The sequence below is a fragment of the Cervus canadensis genome, chromosome 29 (genome assembly GCF_019320065.1).
Source record: "Cervus canadensis isolate Bull #8, Minnesota chromosome 29, ASM1932006v1, whole genome shotgun sequence".
Classification (NCBI taxonomy): domain Eukaryota; kingdom Metazoa; phylum Chordata; class Mammalia; order Artiodactyla; family Cervidae; genus Cervus; species Cervus canadensis.
The window spans coordinates 17494146-17512857 of NC_057414.1; the positions used below are offsets into that span (position 1 = coordinate 17494146).

Consider the following 18712-nt stretch of genomic DNA (forward strand, 5'->3'; position numbering starts at 1 on the left):
GGCTAGTGCAGAGAATATGGTACCATTTCAGAGGTAAGAAATTTAAACATTGAATAGTGTAATGTGTGCAATAAACACTAAACTAGTTCATGGGAAAGAGAGGGTGAAGCTCTATTCCTCGACACCAAATCCAGTGCATCTTCCTAGATAGAACTTTTGAAAGATGTATCTATTGTTGATAGACTATTCTGTAGACTTGTGGGGTAGGAAATGTTTGAAGGAGCTCCTGGATTCTGACTATTTTATTTACCATTCCAGCAAAAGGGTGAACCATGGATAACATTGACAGGACTGAGACTGAGAATGAGGAGACAGGAAGATGGAAAAAAATTAATTCATGGATTAAACGCAAATTCAACTATGAATGCTATATGACTTTCCTTAATGGCTGCTACAGCTGCAAGTGGGAAGCCCAGCAGAAGAAAGCTAGACGACCACTCTGCTGCTGCTCTTTGGTACAGGGAGATGGGCGGGGGGAGATGGATCACACTTTCTTTTGCCTTGAGAGAAGTGCTATAATTGTGTGTGTGTGTGTATGCCCACATGCATCATGTGTAATGGGTCAAAAATAACTTTATTTAGAAGGTAAAAGGTGATCAGAATTGGATAGCTAAAGAATAGAGAAAGGCAGAAGAAATGGTATCAGAGGAGGAGTCAAAGGGCTTAGTATAAGGTGTATTTTAGATAGAACAGAGGATAAGAAGGGAGAAGTGATGTGAAGTGACGCTAGAGACGGAGGCAGGACAGATGTTGTGTGGTTTTAAGACTTTGATTTCTGCCATGTAAGCAGTAAAGAGTTCCTAGAGATTTTAAGATGTTGAGAAGCACAGTAGTGTGTTTAGTGAAAAATGAATTTCCATTGTTGAATTTATGCATACATGGCAATAAACAGTAAGTGATCCGATGGAAAAAATGTTTTAACCAAATTATGAAGTGTCTTTATGTCAAACTGAAATATTAGAAATTTATCCTGATGACAGTGTGGAGGTTTTGAACATTTTTAAATGAATGGCAACACTAAAAATCAAAATAAGAAAATGGATTTATGCATCAGGTTTATTGAATGTGTGCCACAGTGAATAAGATCATTAAGGCTTCTAACCCTCCTGCACGTCACAATCTAGTGGGATGAGTTAGGTAGTAAATGGTAATGAAGAAAGATGGTTTTGGCGAGAGAGAAGAGCTCTGAAGATAATACATAGGAAAATGTATTAGGTGATGGGAACGTGGTTACAGAAGACTGCTTTGAGACAATGTCATGTGAGCAGTATGTTAAGAAGACGTGGGGGCCAGCCATGTATATGTATAGGGGCAACAATATTTCAGGCAGAGGAACCAAGAAGTGTGAAACTCTTGAGGTAGGAACAGACTTGGTCATGTTCTAGAAACAGAAAGAAAACCAGTGTGGCTGGAGTTCAGAAATGGCATCAGCTGGTAGAATGAGTGGAGGTCAAGAATGGGCAAGGCTTGACCATGTAGAATCTTTGGGCCATGGCAGGTAGTTTGGATGATATTCTCATATAGTAGAAAGCTCTGGAAGAGTTGTGAACAGGGGATTGACTTTATCTGATACATGTTTTTAGAAGGACACACAAGTTTTGTGCAGAGAGTATCAGTTCAGTTCAGTCACTCAGTCGTGTCCGACTCTTTGCGACCCCATAGACTGCAGCACAACTGGCCTCCCTGTCCATCACCAGCTCCTGGAGTTTACTGAAACTCACGTCCATGGAGTCGGTGATGCCATCCAACTATCTCATCCTCTGTCATCCCCTTCTCCTCCCGCCTTCAAACTTTCCCAGCATCGGGGTCTTTTCAAATGAGTCAGTCCTTCGCATCAGGTGGCCAAAGTATTGGAGTTTCACCTTTAGCATCAGTCCTTCCAATGAATATTCAGGACTGATTTCCTTTAGGATGGACTGGTTGGATCTCCTTGCAGTCCGAGGGACTCTCAAGAGTCTTCTCCAAAACCACAGTTCAAAACAGTCAATTCTTCAGCTCTTAGCTTTCTTCATAGTCCAACTCTCACATTCATACATGACTACTGGAAAAACCATAGTTTTGACAGATGGACCTTTGTTGGCAAAGTAATGTCTCTGCTTTTTAATAGGCTGTCTAGGTTGGTCATAGCTTTTCTTCCAAGGAGCAAGTATCTTTTAATTTCATGGCTGCAGTCACCATCTGCAGTGATTTTGGAGCCCAAAAAGATAAAATCTCTCACTGTTTCCATTGTTACCCATCTATTTGCCATGAAGGGATGGGACCAGGTGATATGATATTATTTTTTTCAGTATTGAGTATTAAGCCAGCTTTTTCACTCTCCTCTTTCACCTTCATCAAGAGGCTCTTTAGTTCCTCTTTGCTTTCTGTCATAAGGGTGGTGTCATCTGCATATCTGAAGTTTTTGACATTTCTCCCGTCAATCTTGGTTCCAGCTTGTGCTTCATCCAGCCTGGCATTTTGCAAGATGTACTCTGCATTTAAGTTAAATAAGCAGGGTGACAATATAGAGGCTTGATGTACTGCATTCCCAATTTGGAACCAGTCCATTGTTCCATGTTTGGTTTTAACTGTTTTAACTGTTTTCCTGACCTGCATTCAGGTCTCTCGAGGTGGGTGAAGTGGTCTGGTATTCCTAACACTTTAAGAATTTTCCACAGTTTCTTGTGATCCACACACTCAAAGGCTTTAGCATAGGCAATGAAGCAGAAGCAGATGTTTTTCTGGAACTCTCTTGCTTTTTTGATGATCCCACAGATTTTGACATTTTGACCTCTGGTTCCTCTGCCTTTTCTAAATCCAGCTTGAACATCTGGAAGTTCTCAGTTCGCATATTGTTGAAGCCTAGTTTGGAGAATTTTGAGCGTTACTTTACTAGAGTGTGGAATGAGTGCAATTGTGCAGTAGTTTGAACATTCTTTGGCATTGCCTTTCTTTGGGATTGGAATGAAAACTGATCTTTTCCAGTCCTGTGGCCACTGCTGAGTTTTCCAGATTTGCTGGCATATTGGGTACAGCACTTTAACAGCATCTGGTTTTAGGATTTGAAATAGCTTAGCTGGAATTCCATCACCTCCACTAGCTTTGTTTGTAGTGATGTTTCCTAAGGCCCACTTGACTTCGTATTCCAGGATGTCTGGCTCTAGGTGAGTGATCACAGCATTGTGTTTATCTGGGTCATGAAGGTCTTTTTAGTGTAGTTCTTCTGTGTATTCTTGCCACCTCTTCTCTATATCTTCTGCTTCTTTTAGGTCCATCCCATTTCTGTCCTTCGTTGTGCCCATCTTTACATGAAATATTCCCTTTGTATCTTTAATTTTCTTAACGAGACTCTAGTCTTTACCATTCTATTTTTTCTTCTATTTCTTTGCACTGATCACTTAGGAAGACTTTCTTATCTCTCCTTGCTATTCTTCGGAACTCTGCATTCAGATGGGTATATCTTTCCTTTTCTCCTTTGCCTTTCACTTCTCTTCTTTTCTCAGCTATTTGTAAGTTCTCCTCAGATAACCATTTTGTCTTTTTGCACTTCTTCCTGGGGATGTTTTTGATAACTGCCTCCTGTACCTCCATCCATAGTTCTTCAGGCACTCTGAAGAACTACAGCCAGTCCCTCCCATCAGGAAGCTACCACAAGCCTCTTTTCCTCACCCATCAGAGGGTAGACAGAATGAAAACCACAATCCCAGAAAACTAACCAAGCAGATCACATGGATCACAACATTTCTAACTCAATAAAACTACGAGCCATGCTGTGTAGGGCCATGCAAGACAGATGGGCCATGGTGGGGAGTTCTGACAAAACGTCCACTGGAGAAGGGAATGGTAAACCACTTCAGCATTCTTGCCTTGAGAACCCCATGAACAGTATTAAAAGGCAAAAATATATGATACTGAAAGATGAACTCCTAGGTTGGTAGGTGCCCAATATGCTACAGGAGAAGAGTGGAGAAAGCTCCAGAAGGAATTAAGAGACTGAGCCAAAGTGGAAATAACACCCCGTTGCCAATGTGTCTGGTGGTGAAAATAAAGTCCGATGCTGTAAAGAACAATATTGCATAGGAACCTGGAGTGTTTGGTCCATTAATTAAGGTAAATTGGAAGTGCTCAAACAGGAGATGGCAAGAGTGAACATCGACATTTTAGGAATCAGTGAATTAAAATGGACTGGAATGGGCGAATTTAATTCAGATGACCGTTATATCTACTACTGTAGGCAAGAATCCCTTAGAAGAAATGGAGTCACCCCCTCATAGTCAACAAAAGATTCCAAAATCCAGTACTTGGGTACAGGCTCAAAAATGACAGAATGACCTCTGTTTGTTTCCAAGGCAAACCATTCAGTATCTCACTAATCTAAGCCCATGCCCCAACCACTAATGCTGAAGAAGCTGAACAGTTCTATGAAGACCTACAAGGCCTAGAACTAACAGCAAAAAAAGATGTCCTTTTCATCATAGGGAACTGGAATGCAAAAGTAGGAAGTCAGGAGATACCTGGAGTAACTGACAGGTTTGGCCTTGAAGTTCAAAATGAAGCAGGGCAAAGGCTAACAGTTTTGCCAAGAGAACACACATGTCATAGCAAACACCCTCTTCCAACAACAGAAGAGATGACTCTACACATGGACATCACCAGATGGTCAATACTGAAATCACATTGATTATATTCTTTGCAGCCAAAAATGGAGAAACTCTATACAGTCAGCAAAAACAAGACCAGGAACTGACTGTAGTTCAGATCATGAACTCCTTATGGCAAAATTCAGACTTAAATTGAAGAAAGTAGGGAAAACCACTAAGTCATTAAGGTAGGACCTAAACCAAATCCCTTATGATGATAATGTTATAAATAGGCTTCTACAAAATTCCACAGGGGTAAAAGAATACAGTGGTCTCTCCAGCCTGAGAAGGGTAATGCTGCACTGTAACTATATAGACCTTTGGGGAGTATAAACAGATGTTGCTGAGGTACCATTGATAAATGGAGCTAAATGAGACCTCCTCCTTTCTCTTTCCAGAGAGAGCGATTATTTTATCCTTGGCTGGTTGTGTCATTTTGCTTGTCTACACTTTTACTTTTCACATGGATAGAAACTTCAAATGAATACAATGGCTTTGACTGGTGAGTTTCACTTTTTGTATTTTCATTTGTGTAAGGGCTCTTTGGTCTAATAGTCACATGGATCTTACCTCAGACCGAAAGAATCTGGTGACATAAGAGGGAGGGTGGACAAAGTTGGATTTTTTGCATCTGGTGGATGGGAGGCCTGACTCTGGGGAAGTGTAAGCATGCTCATCACCTTCAGCTACTGTACCTCCCTTCCCTCCTCACTCTCACTCTTAGACCAAATCTGGCTCAGCGGGAAGCTTTCTCTGTGCTTCCAGTGCCCCCCGCCCTTCTATTCAGATGACTCCCTTGTTCCTCAGCCTCTTTTGCCTGCATTTACTGATGCCTACACCTACTGATGCCTACACCAGTTAGTCTTCATGATCTTTGTCCATGAACCCTGATGTCTGTGCCTCACCTCCAGCCTCTACTTCTTCCTTCTGTCCTCACTGGGTTCCCTAAGACTCTGGAGACAGAAACAGTGTCCCATCTCAGCACATTTGTAGCCCAGTTCCTACTCTGGGCTGCTCCTAGTTCTTCCCATTTTTCTGGCCTGACTGATATATCATACCCATTAGTTGGTCTTTGAGGGCAAAGGGGGTATCTTTGAGTGTGAGGCTTTTAAAAAATGTAATAGAGTTTATTTTTTCCTTCATAGAAGTAAAGTATGGTTTGTTATTTTAAATATTAAGAAATGTAGAAAAGTAGATAATACCGTCTTATTCTTGAGTAGCAATCACTTGGTATACTTCCCAGTCTTTTTCCCTATGCTTATTTTTATATTATGTTCATACCATATATATAATTTGAATTTTTTCTCTCATTTAAAATAGTTGTACACATTTTGACAAATTATTAAAACTCTTAATGATAATCACTTTAAATGGTTTTAAAGTGTTTCCTGATATGAAGTTAGTGTAGTGTACTTACTTAACTGCTTTTTATTGTTAGGCTTTATGACTAATTTTCTGTTTTTATAAAATAAGAGTGAAGAGAAATCTTTGTGTTCTGACTTACAGTCTTACAGGAAATTCCCACAATTGGTGTTATTCAGTCAAGAAGAATAAACACTAGTAAAATTCATTGTGTCTGTTACCAAAGCATTTCTCAAAAGATAGTACAGTTTCCATTCACAATAGAAGTATTTGACTTTCTGTTTTAACCCTCCATTGACAGCATTGACTATTCTAATTTTGAATTGTTTTTATTAATTTTATTAATTAAATTTGTTTTATTTTTATTATTTACCAGGTATCAAAACTTGTTTCTTTAGTAACTTATTTTCTTTTTAGTTCTCTCTGTTTGCATATATTTTGCATATATCTTGTGTAATCTAATTTTCTCATTTATATGCATTCTTTATTTAGAGATAAGTTCTAAATTTCTCCACAATATTGGAACTAAGAAATGTTTCATTTCTTTATAAAATTTCCCTCAGTTTTAAAGAACCTTATATTGAGATATAATTGAAATATAATGTTACATTTCTGTTAAGTATATATTATAGCATAATGATTTGCTATTTCCATGTATTGTGGAATGATCACTGCAGTAAGTCTGGTTAACATTCTTCATCACACATAATTTCAGTTTTTGTGTGTGATGGGAATTTTTAAGAGACTTTCTCCTAGTAACTTTCAAATACACAATACTGCATTTTTGACTATAGTCACCATGCTGTATGCATTTTATCCCCAGGGCATGCTTATTTTAAGTTGGAAGTTAATACCTTTTTATCCATCTTCACTCATTTGTCCACCCCTGTCCTCTGGCAACCCCCAATCTGTTCTCTGTGTCTATGAGTTAGTTTGGTTGGTTTGTTTTTATCTTTCATGTATAAGTGAGGTCATATGGTGTTTATCTTTTTCCATCTGACTGATTTCAATTAGCATAGTGCTGTCAGGGTCTATCCATGTTGTAATAAATGATATTTTTCATTTTTTTATATGACTGAATAATGCTCCCTTGTGGTATGTATGTGTAAGTATATATCACGTTTTTAAAATTAAGTCATCAGTGGACACTAAGGTTGTTTTCATGTCTTGGCTATTGTACATAGTGTTACAGAGGGTTTTAACTGATGGCCATACTTACTGGCCATGAAGTAATATCTCATTGTAGTTTTGAATTGCATTTTTCTAATAAATAGCAGTGTTGAGCATCTTTTCATGTGTTTGTTGGCCAACTCTATTTCTTCCTTGGAGAAATGTCTGTTTAGGTCTTCTGCCCTCTTTTTGATTTCATTGCTTGTTTCCTATTAAGATGCCATGAGTTGTTTATTTTGTAGATTAATCCCATGTCAGTCACATAATTTGCAAATATTTTCTCACATTCTGTGTGTTGTCTTTTCATTTTGTTAATGGTTTCCTTTGCTATGCAAAAGATTTTGAGTTTAAGTAGGTTCCACTTGTTTAAAGACAAGGGTGCCCACTCTCACCACTACTATTCAACATAGTTTTGCAAGATTTGGCCACAGCAATCAGAGCAGAAAAAGAAGTAAAAGGAATCCAGATAGGAAAAGAAGAAGTGAAACTCTCGCTATTTGCAGATGACATGATCCTCTACATAGAAAACCCTAAAGATTCTACCAGAAAATTACCAGAGCTAATCAACGAATATAGTAAAGTTGCAGGATATAAAATTAACACACAGAAATCCCTTGCATTCCTATACACTAACAATGAGAAAACAGAAAGAGAAATTAAGGAAACAATACCATTCACCATTGCAACAAAAAGAATAAAATACTTAGGAATATATCTACCTAAAGAAACAAAAGACCTATACATAGAAAACTATAAAACACTGATGAAAGAAATCAAAGAGGACACAAACAGATGGAGAAATATACCGTGTTCATGGATTGGAAGAAACAATATTGTCAAAATGGCTATACTACCCAAAGCAATCTATAGATTCAATGCAATCCCTATCAAGCTACCAACGGTATTTTTCACAGAACTAGAACAAATAATTTCACAATTTGTATGGAAATACAAAAAACCTCAAATAGCCAAAGTAATCTTGAGAAAGAAGAATGGAACTGGAGGAATCAACCTGCCTGACTTTCAGACTCTACTACAAAGCCACAGTCATCAAGACAGTATGGTACTGGCACAAAGACAGAAATATAGATCAATGGAACAGAATAGAAAGCCCAGAGATAAATCCACGAACCTATGGACACCTTATCTTTGACAAAGGAGGCAAGGATATACAATGGAAAAAAGACAACCTCTTTAACAAGTGGTGCTGGGAAAACTGGTCAACCACTTGTAAAAGAATGAAACTAGAACACTTTCTAACACCATACACAAAAATAAACTCAAAATGGATTAAAGATCTAAATGTAAGACCAGAAACTATAAAACTCCTAGAGGAGAACATAGGCAAAACACTCTCCGACATAAATCACAGCAAGATCCTCTATGACCCACCTCCCAGAATATTGGAAATAAAAGCAAAACTAAACAAATGGGACCTAATGAAACTTAAAAGCTTTTGCACAACAAAGGAAACTATAAGTAAGGTGAAAAGACAGCCCTCAGATTGGGAGAAAAATAATAGCAAATGAAGAAACAGACAAAAGGATTAATCTCAAAATATACAAGCAACTCCTGCAGCTCAATTCCAGAAAAATAAATGACCCAATCAAAAAATGGGCCAAAGAACTAAACAGACATTTCTCCAAAGAAGACATACAGATGGCTAACAAACACATGAAAAGATGCTCAACATCACTCATTATTAGAGAAATGCAAATCAAAACCACAATGAGGTACCATTACACGCCAGTCAGGATGGCTGCTATCCAAAAGTCTACAAGCAATAAATGCTGGAGAGGGTGTGGAGAAAAGGGAACCCTCTTACACTGTTGGTGGGAATGCAAACTAGTACAGCCGCTATGGAAAACAGTGTGGAGATTTCTTAAAAAACTGGAAATAGACCTGCCATATGACCCAGCAATCCCACTCCTGGGCATACACACCGAGGAAACCAGATCTGAAAGAGACACGTGCACCCCAATGTTCATCGCAGCACTGTTTATAATAGCCAGGACATGGAAGCAACCTAGATGCCCATCAGCAGACGAATGGATAAGGAAGCTATGGTACATATACACCATGGAATATTACTCAGCTGTTAAAAAGAATTCATTTGAATCAGTTCTAATGAGATGGATGAAACTGGAGCCCATTATACAGAGTGAAGTAAGCCAGAAAGATAAAGAACATTACAGCATACTAACACATATATATATGGAATTTAGAAAGATGGTAATGATAACCCTATATGCAAAACAGAAAAAGAGACACAGATGTACAGAACAGACTTTTGGACTCTGTGGGAGAAGGCAAGGGTGGGATGTTTCGAGAGAACAGCATGTATATTATCTCTAGTGAAACAGATCACCAGCCCAGGTGGGATGCATGAGACAAGTGCTCAGGCCTGTTGCACTGGGAAGACCCAGAGGAATTGGGTGGAGAGGGAGGTGGGAGGGGGGGATTGGGATGGGGAATACATGTAACTCCATGGCTGATTCATGTCAATGTATGACAAAACCCATTGCAATGTTGTGAAGTAATTAGCCTCCGACTAATAAAAATAAATGTAAAAAAAGATAAGTAGGTTCCACTTGTTTAATTTTTTTCCCCCATTACTCTAGGAGATATATCAAAAAAGATTTTGCTGCAACTTATGTGAAAGAGTGTTCTTACTTATTTAATTTTGTGTATGGTGTTAAAGAATGTTCTAATCAGATTCTTTTAAAAGTAGCTGTCTAGTTTTCCCAGCACCCTTTATTGAAGAGACTGTATTTTCTCCATTGTATATTCTTGCCTCTTTGTCACGCATTAGTTGAGCATAGGTGTGCGAGTTTACTTTTAGTTTTTCTATCCTGTTCCATTGATCTGTATTTGTACCTTTGTGCCATACTGTTTTGATTACTGTAGCTTTCTAGTATAGTATGAAATAAGGAAGACTGATTCCTCCAGCTCTTTTTCTTTCCAAAGATTGCTTTGGCCATTCAGGGTCTTTGTGTTTCCATACAAGTTTAAATTTTTTTTGTTCTTGTTCTGTGAAATATGGCATTGGTATTTTGATATGGATTGTACTGAATCTGTAGGTTGCCTTGGGTGTATAGTCATTTTAACAATATTGATTCTTCCAATCCAAGAACATGTTTTGTCTTTCCATCTTTGATTTCTTTCATCAGTGTCTTATGGTTTTTAGAGTACAGGTTTTTTGCCTCCTTAGGTAGGTTTATTCCTAGGTATTTTATACTTTTGATGCTATGATGAATTAGTTTGTTTCTTAAATTTCTCTTTCTGACATTTTCATTGTTAATGTGTAGAAATGTAATAGAATTCTGTGTATTAATTTTGTATTCTGCAACTTTACCAAATTCATTGATGAGCTCTAGTAGCTTTCTGGTAGCATCTTTAGGATTTTCTACATATAGTATAATGTCATCTGCAAACAGTGACAGTTTTACTTATTCTTTTTCAGGTTGAATTTATTGCATTTCTTTATCTCCTCTGAATGCCATGGCTAGGACTTCCAAAATTGAATAAAACTGGTGAGAGTGGACATTGTTTTCTTGTTTGTGACATTAGAGGAAACAGCTTTTGGCTGTTGAGTATGATGTTAACTATGGGTTTGTCATATGTAGCCTTTATTATATTGACGTATGTTCCCTCTTTGCCCACTTTCTGGAGTTGTTTTTTTTTTTTTTTTTAATCATATATGGCTATTGAATTTTTGTCAGAAGGTTTTTCTGCATCTATTGAGATAACCTTATGATTTTTTACTCTTTAACTTGTTGATAATGGTATATCATACTGATGTATTTGTATATATTGAAGAATCCTTGCATATCTGGGATAAATGCCACTTGATGATGGTGTATGATTCTTTTAATTCAACTCATTATCTTCAGTTTGCTAGAATTTTGTTGAGGATTTTTGCACCTATATTCATCACTGTTATTGACCTATAATTTTCTTTTTTGTGATATCTTTGTCTGATTTTGGTACCAGAGTGTTGGTAGCCTCACAGAATAAGTTTGGGAGTATTTTTTCTTCTGAAATTTCTTTGGAATAGTTTTATAAGGATAGATGTTAACTCCTGTCTAAATGTTTGATGGAATTTGCCCTGAAGCCATTTGGCCCTGGAATTTAATTATTGAAAGACTTTTAATTATTGAAAGTGTTTTAATTGAAACACTTTCAATTTCAGTACACATGACTGGTCTTCATATTTTTCTATCTCTTTCTGTTTCAGTCTTGGAAGGTTGTAACTTTCTAAGAATTTGTTCATTTCTTCTAGGTTGTCCTTTTTTTTTTTGCATATAGTTGCTTATAATAGTCTCTTATGATCCAGTGTATTTCTGTGGTGTCTGTTGTAATTTCTTGTTTTTCATTTCTAATATGAATGATTTGAGTCCTCTCCCATTTTTCTTGATGAGTCTGGCTAAAAGTTTATACTTTTATCTTTTCAAAGAAACAGCTTTTAGCTTCACTGATCTTTGCTATTGTTTTGTCTCTATTTCATTTATTTCTGTTACGATCTTTATGATTTCTTCCCTTTTACTAATTTCAGTAAAAGGAAATTACTGAAATTTTCTTGTTATTTCTCTAGTTACTTTATGTATTAAATTCTTGTTGTTGTTCAGCCATCCCATTGTGTCCAACTCTTTGAGACCCCATAGACTGCAGCATGTCAGGCCTCTCTGTCCTCCATCTCCCGGAGTTTTCCCAAGTTCATGTCCATTGCATTGATGATGCCATCCAGCTATCTCATCCTCTGATGCTGTCTTCTTCTTCTGCCCTCAATCTTTCCCAGTATCAGGGACTTTTCTTGTAAGTCAGCTGTTCACATCAGATGACCAAAATACTGGAGCTTCAACTTCAGCATCAGTCTTTCCAATGAATATTCATGGTTGATTTCCTTTAAGATTGACTGGATTGATCACCTTGCTGTCCAAGGGACTCTCAAGAGTCTTCTTCAGCACCACAGTTTGAAGGCCTCAATTCTTTGGCATTCTGCCTTCCTCATAGTCTAGCTCTCACAAATGTATGTGACCACTGGGAAGAACATAGCCTTGACTATATAGACGTTTGTTGGCAAAGTGATGTCTCTGATTTTCAACACACTGTCTAGGTTTGTCATACCTTTGCATATATATGTCATACTCATACTACTGTATAGTCTTGAGTAACTGTATAATCCCAGTTCCTTTGTCAGTTCCCTCTGATGTGTATAAACAGTCACCCAAGCAAACTATTCTCATTCTTCTCACTCCCTTGTGTTACCCCACCACCATCACCTAAAGTAGAAGAAGGGGAGAGAAAAAGAGAGAAAAAGATCACAGTTCTTCCTTTGCCAGAAGTACTCAGCCTGTGGTGGGACCTTCTCCTGAGGTTGGTGGGAGAATTTGGAACTCTACTAATTTTGAATATTTACGTGTGACTGAATATAGAAAAGAAGACCATTATGTTGATAAGGAGGGGAAAAAACCTGATGTGACTAGAGAAATGATTTGAAAAGATAGAGGCACAATTAAAGGCTAAAATTAACTTTTCTTTCTCACCTGGAAAGTAAAGTCAGTATCACTACTTGCATAAATCATTTAATTAATTCTTTGGCTACATTTAAACTGCTTATGGGGATTCCCTGGTGGATCAGACAGTAAAGAATTTGCCTGCAATGCAGGAGACGCGGGTTAAATCCCTGGATTGGGAAGATCCCCTGGAGAAGGAAATGGCAACCCACTCTAGTATTCTTGCTTAGAGAATTCCATGGACAGAGAAGTTGAAGTCCATGGGGTCGCAAAGAGTTGGACATGACTGAATGACTAACACTTTATGTCTATCCTGCATGTTTTTTTCCCTTTATTTCATTATTTGATCATTACTCTGCTTGCATTTAAATATTCTATTCTTGTTATGTGGATATGAGTCATTTAACTCTGTGGAGATCTTGAATATATTTTTTATGGTTCTTTTCTAATTGTTCTATTAATTATGTTTTTCTGCAAGTTATTGTATTAGTTGACTTTCTTGGGTTAATTTAATGGGGTTTCCTGGTATCTCAGCTGATGAAGAATCCGCCTGCAATGCAGGAGTCCCCGGTTTGATTCCTGGGTTGGGAATATCCCCTGGAGAAGGGATAGCTACCCACTCCAGTATTCATGGGCCTCCTTGGTGGTTCAGATGGTAAAGAATCCATCTGCAATGTGGGATACCTGGGTTTGATCCCTGGTTTGGGGAGATCCCCTGGAGGAGGGCATGGCAACCCACTCTAGTATTCTTGCCTTAAGAATCCCCATGGACACAGGGGCCTGGTGGGCTGCAGTCCATGGGGTTGCAATGAGTTGGACACAACTGAGCAGCTAAGCACACAAACAGATTCATTTGTTAACATCACTTACACATTTTCTGATTCCTGGCTGTGAGATCGTGTTTTACAGAGTACTCTTCTGAGTGTCTCAATCTGGGATCAGTCTTGCCTAGGATAGCTGCTTGTCTATTTCTTTCTCTTGGTGTCCCTTCTCACCCCTGACCAAAGAGAAATTTTTCTTATATTGAATGTAGTTATATGTTCAGTAATCTATATTTTGTATCATTAAAATATAATTTCTCTAGGTCTCACATGGAGGGGAAATAATTTCTGTTATCTTGAAATGAAGAGTCTAAATTTTGTGACATATAATACCTAGACTAATTATAATATTGTTTAACTTAACAAATCAATGTATTAGCAGTTTTATCTCATAAACTACTTTAGGAACAAAAAAGACCAGAACTGTTTTTAAGGGGTCCAAACTCTTACACCAAATATAGATATTAATATAGTGACTTGCTGTTATATAAGAAAACATATATGGATAAGAAATCTGCTGAAATGGAAAGTAGTAACTATATGACAGCAGTGAACTTATGGATGACTTTTCCTTTTTTGACATTCCAGAATTTCTTTATTTTTTTTAAGGAGTATGTAATTTTTGAGTATGTATTCTAAATAAATTTTAAAACATACAACTCATATAGAACCCCATTGAAGTACCTGATAGTCTACAAATAAAGTTAAAACTTCTCAACTAAATATTCCCAAAGATCTTCACATATCTGTTCCCAAATTGCTCCTCTTATTATCCTCCTGTTTTTTTATGCCTCATCTAGTCCAGTCTCATACTGTATCCTTGAGAGAGATACTACCAACTTCTATGTTTTAGAAATTGAAACACATTTTTGCAGGGTTGTTTTCCTAGGTACAGGAGTCTGGTTCTTTTGGTCCATTGTCTTGCTGAGTTTCCTTGGGATCCTGGCTGCCTACACAGCATTGCTACTGGTGAGTAATGTTTCCCTTTTCTCCCACTCCCTTCCTGAGTAGCCTCATGAGGTGCTCTGTCTGTGGTATGGTTCCCAGTTGGTGCTGGGAGCCCTCAGATCACTCCTGGCAGAGTTCAGATTTGCATCAGCTACTTGAATCTTAGGGAGGAAGGATAGATGTGGGGAAGAGACTTGTGCTGGTAGAGGGTGTGTCTCTCCACTTTGACCCTTTGTAAGGGTGGCAGAGCACTCTTTTTCTCTTCCTATGTTTCATGGCTTATTTTCTGGCTCACATGGTATTGTCGTTTTTGATGTTCACACCTTCACATGGTAGTACTTCTGCACATTGATCTACTGATTTCATAGCCTGTCTCCCAAGAAGCAGTCCTTCTGTGGCTTACAAATTATCTAGTATTCTAAACCTGTTTACTAGTCCTGTGCAAAAGCTAGTCCCCTAGTCAGGTGCCAAGTACATTTTAGCAAATATCTTTATGCAATAGAGACGCTGCCCATTTCCAGACATAGTAGTGTCATGTAGTGTGAGAAATTCACACTGGACATAGTAATGTCACATAGTATGAAAAAATTGAGACCAGACAGCGGAGGAGCCTGCAGAAGTGGAAAGCTTGTGGAAGACTAACTTTTAGGCTACTGGAATTTTTCAGTGCCCACTTGAAAATAGGACATAAGTATCTTCCTCTGATTCCATGATTCCTTGTCCCCACTGACTGGCTGTCTGATACTAAAGAACCCAACCCCCAAATCAGTTGCCATTTGCATAAATATTTATCTCAGCAAAATGAATTAATCATTATATGAGTGATAAGTACTGAGATTACAGAGAACAAAGAGGTGCAGTTTTTGTTTTCATACAGGGCACCTCAAATAGAGAGGTATCAGAAAGTTATAATACTTCTTAATTCAATGAGTTTAGAATCTAGTACATCATAGACAAAAGTAACCAACACAGACAGAGCATTATAATTGTCATTAGAGAGACCTAAAAAAAGTTCTGCCTGGGTTCTGAGAAGGAAGACCTTCAGTCAAGAGGATTAAATGATGCTTCGAGGAAGAGGGGGCACAGGAGGGGCATCTTGAAAGGATGTTGGATTTAGACATGTGTCTCTGGGAGTGGGGAAGAAGGTCCAGATCATGGGCATTTCATGACAGAGTCAGCAAGACAGAGATAGAGATATATGGGGTTTGGCTAGATAAGAGGGAAGAATCGTACTGTTAGCATGCAGAGGATATTGAAGAAAAATGGGGTATATGGCTAAAACAATAGGCTTGTGATAGATTTTAGAAAGCCTGAAAAGTATGCTAAGGCACATGGTATAAATCAGATTTCTAGTTAGTATTATCATTCTGAAAGTCATTGCATGCAGGGTGTCTGTAGACAGAAATAGTTAGAAACTTTTATGAGGAAATGCAGATGAATGATGAGTTTGGGGCAAGAATCTGGTCACTGAATTGTACTGCACTTATACATGATCAAAATAAAATGGTTTAGGTAACTTCTAAGACGGACTTCCAGTGGCCAGTAAGCCATGCTTTTTTTTTTTTTTTAAACAACCTTGTACTCTAGGCTTCCTCTTTTTGGCTACAGTGGCAACAACGGAGGAGACCTGAATTCTATTTCGGCTTTATCTTTAAATTATTTTGTAACCATGACTGAGTCATATAACTCTTCTGAGCCTCAGTTTCTTCTTTTAAATGAGAATTATTTCTTTCAAATGAGATAGTTAATAAAATGACATTTTATAAGGCTTGGCCAAGTACAAATAAATGGCCTGGTGGCTCAATTGGTGAAGAATCTGCCTGCAATGCAGGCGACCCAGATTTGATCCCTGGGTTGGAAACATCTGCTAGAGAAAGAAATAGCAAACCCACTCCAGTGTTCCTGCATGGAATAGACAGAGAAGCCTGATGGGCTATAGTCCACGAGGTCATAAGAATCAGGCCTGACTTAGTGACTAAACCACCACCACCAAAGTACAAATACAATCATATCCATAAAATTATTTTGAAAAAAAGGTGAATGCTTTATACAGTCAAATTCTCAATATCCTAAGCATCTGAAGACTCCAGTTTTCAGTCTACATCTCCACACTGACTTGGTGATTACTTAGATTTAGATTCAAATCTAGTCTAGGTTTATTGACTAACAACAGTGCTTAACAGTTGGAACAAAAAAGTTTTTTAAAAATTATTTATTTATTTGGCTGCCTTTGGGTCTTAGTTGCATCATTCAGGATCTTTCATGGAGGTGCACGAACTCTCTAGTTGTGGTGCGTGGGCTAAGTTGCTCCTCTGTGTGTGGGATCTTAGTTCCCCTACCAGGGATCAAACCCCTGCATAACAAGACTGGATGACCAAGGAAGTCCCAAAAAAGAGATTTTAAATGACCCTTGGAAGGGCTGGCCCCTACCTCTGTTCCCTCACTAGTGTCTCTATGTAATGCCAAGGATAAGCTCCATCCCAGGGAAAAGACAATTGTAGGAACTCAGGAAGGACATCAGTGTACTGATTGTTACAGAATCCCAGAGAAGATAATAATAAATTCTCTCTGGGTTGCTGGTGAAAGTGACAACTAGGAGCTGACATGTGAACTGTGTTTGAAGGGTCAGTAGCTTGGTGAGGGAGAGCTATTTAGGCAGAGGGACAGTGTGGCAATCTCTTAGATGCTGAAAAGAGCAGGTGCAGCAAGAAGTGAAGATGATGCCAGACTGTGTAAGGAATTTTGAGTTCAGAACAGTGTTTTGGGTAGCATCTTGGTGATTTCAAAATAATCTCTTCTTTCTTTGTTTTTTCAGGTACTTGGATTTTTGTTGTGTTGGGAAAAAAATCAACTATACCTGCACTGGTATCATAAGGTAAGACATCTGAATCTTCATAGGAGACTGTGTGTGCATCTTTGGCACTAAGTGTTAAATGCAGAAAGGGAAAAGCTCTGCATTTAACACTTCCCCTTTCTTTGCCTCCCTTAGAGAGGAGAAATATGGGTACACCGTTTCAACTAAAATCATTCCATTTCCAACAGATGGAACTGGCTTACCAACCAAGCTGAACCCAAACTTTATTTTTTCCCACTTCTCCATTTTAAACTCACTCTGTGACCCTGTTCTTCCTATCCCCATAAAATCTTGGGCAAGCTCCATTATTTTCCCGGTCCTTTAGAGTCACAAGAACTTTCTTATTTCAGTCATTAAGAATTTCAGTTCATTGTAGTAGACTGAACTCCAACTTTATGAGACTTTTCCCTTCCTCTGTTTCACATGACCCAGGCCTGGAAACCTGCAGTGATGGAAAGAGTATGATTGTCTTTTACCTTTATTCCAGTGTGTGGATCAGGGGAAGGAGAGATAGGGTAAAAGAACACAGTCCCACAAGGAGGGGTTGGTTTCATCAGGGCCAAGTAGATGCAGTTTTTGGCTCTTAATCCTGTGGGTTTTTCCTTGTGTATTTTCAAACACCTTACCACTGAGAACCTTGAGTGCAGCTCTCTCGGTACACTCAACACATGTCTTCCTGTACTCCCTGAAGTTTCTTTGTTGAGGTCCTTTGACTGTGCCTTAGTCTGGAACCATTTAAAATTACACTGGAAGGGAAGGGGGTGGGATGAGTTGGGATCTTGGGATTGACATATGTACACTATTAATAGCTGTGTGTAAGATAGATAACTGATGAGAACCTACTGTATAGCACAGGGAACTCTAATTAGTGCTCTGTTGTCACCTAAATGGGAAAGAAATCCAAAATGGAGGGGACATATGTCTACATACAGCTGATTAATTTGCTATAGAGAAGAAACTAATAGCATTGTGAAGAACTATATTCTGATAAAACTTAAAAAAAAATAACTAAATTAAAAAATAAAATTATACTAGCAGTAACAGCGGATCCATATCTGGTATGAAGAAGCAGGGATCACTGACCTAGCACCTGAAGACATGCAGCTCATTTCCAACATTGCCCCCCTTGTCTAGTTCTGCCATTGGCTTGAGAATCTCCAGCACAGCCTCTTGCTATTTATAGACTTTTTCAGGCATGGTTTTGATAACATTCTTTGTGTTTTCTCCAGTCAAGGAACATGTCAAACTCTGAGTAGTCTCCTTAAATTTCCTTTTACTCAAAAGGGAAGTATGAACTGAAAATATAAATTTAAGAGTTAGAATGAATGGAGGTTAAAGTCGTAGGATCATACAGGGAAACAAGAAATTGAAGACTGAGCATATAGGCCTTACTGAGATTCCCACAGGTTTTGGAGTTGGGAC

At 38.2% G+C, this 18712-nt stretch overlaps 1 protein-coding gene across 1 annotated transcript in view; it reads left to right on the forward strand.

The window, feature by feature from the left end:
• The first annotated feature begins 272 nt into the window (after positions 1-272).
• Positions 273-18712, forward strand: part of LOC122431460 (glycerophosphodiester phosphodiesterase domain-containing protein 4-like) — a 108250-nt gene continuing 89810 nt past the window's right edge. The window contains exons 1-4 of the mRNA XM_043452790.1: positions 273-455; positions 5018-5121; positions 14364-14457; positions 17252-17311. Of these exons, the coding sequence (XP_043308725.1) occupies positions 273-455; positions 5018-5121; positions 14364-14457; positions 17252-17311 (441 nt within the window). The remainder of the gene's footprint in view (positions 456-5017; positions 5122-14363; positions 14458-17251; positions 17312-18712) is intronic.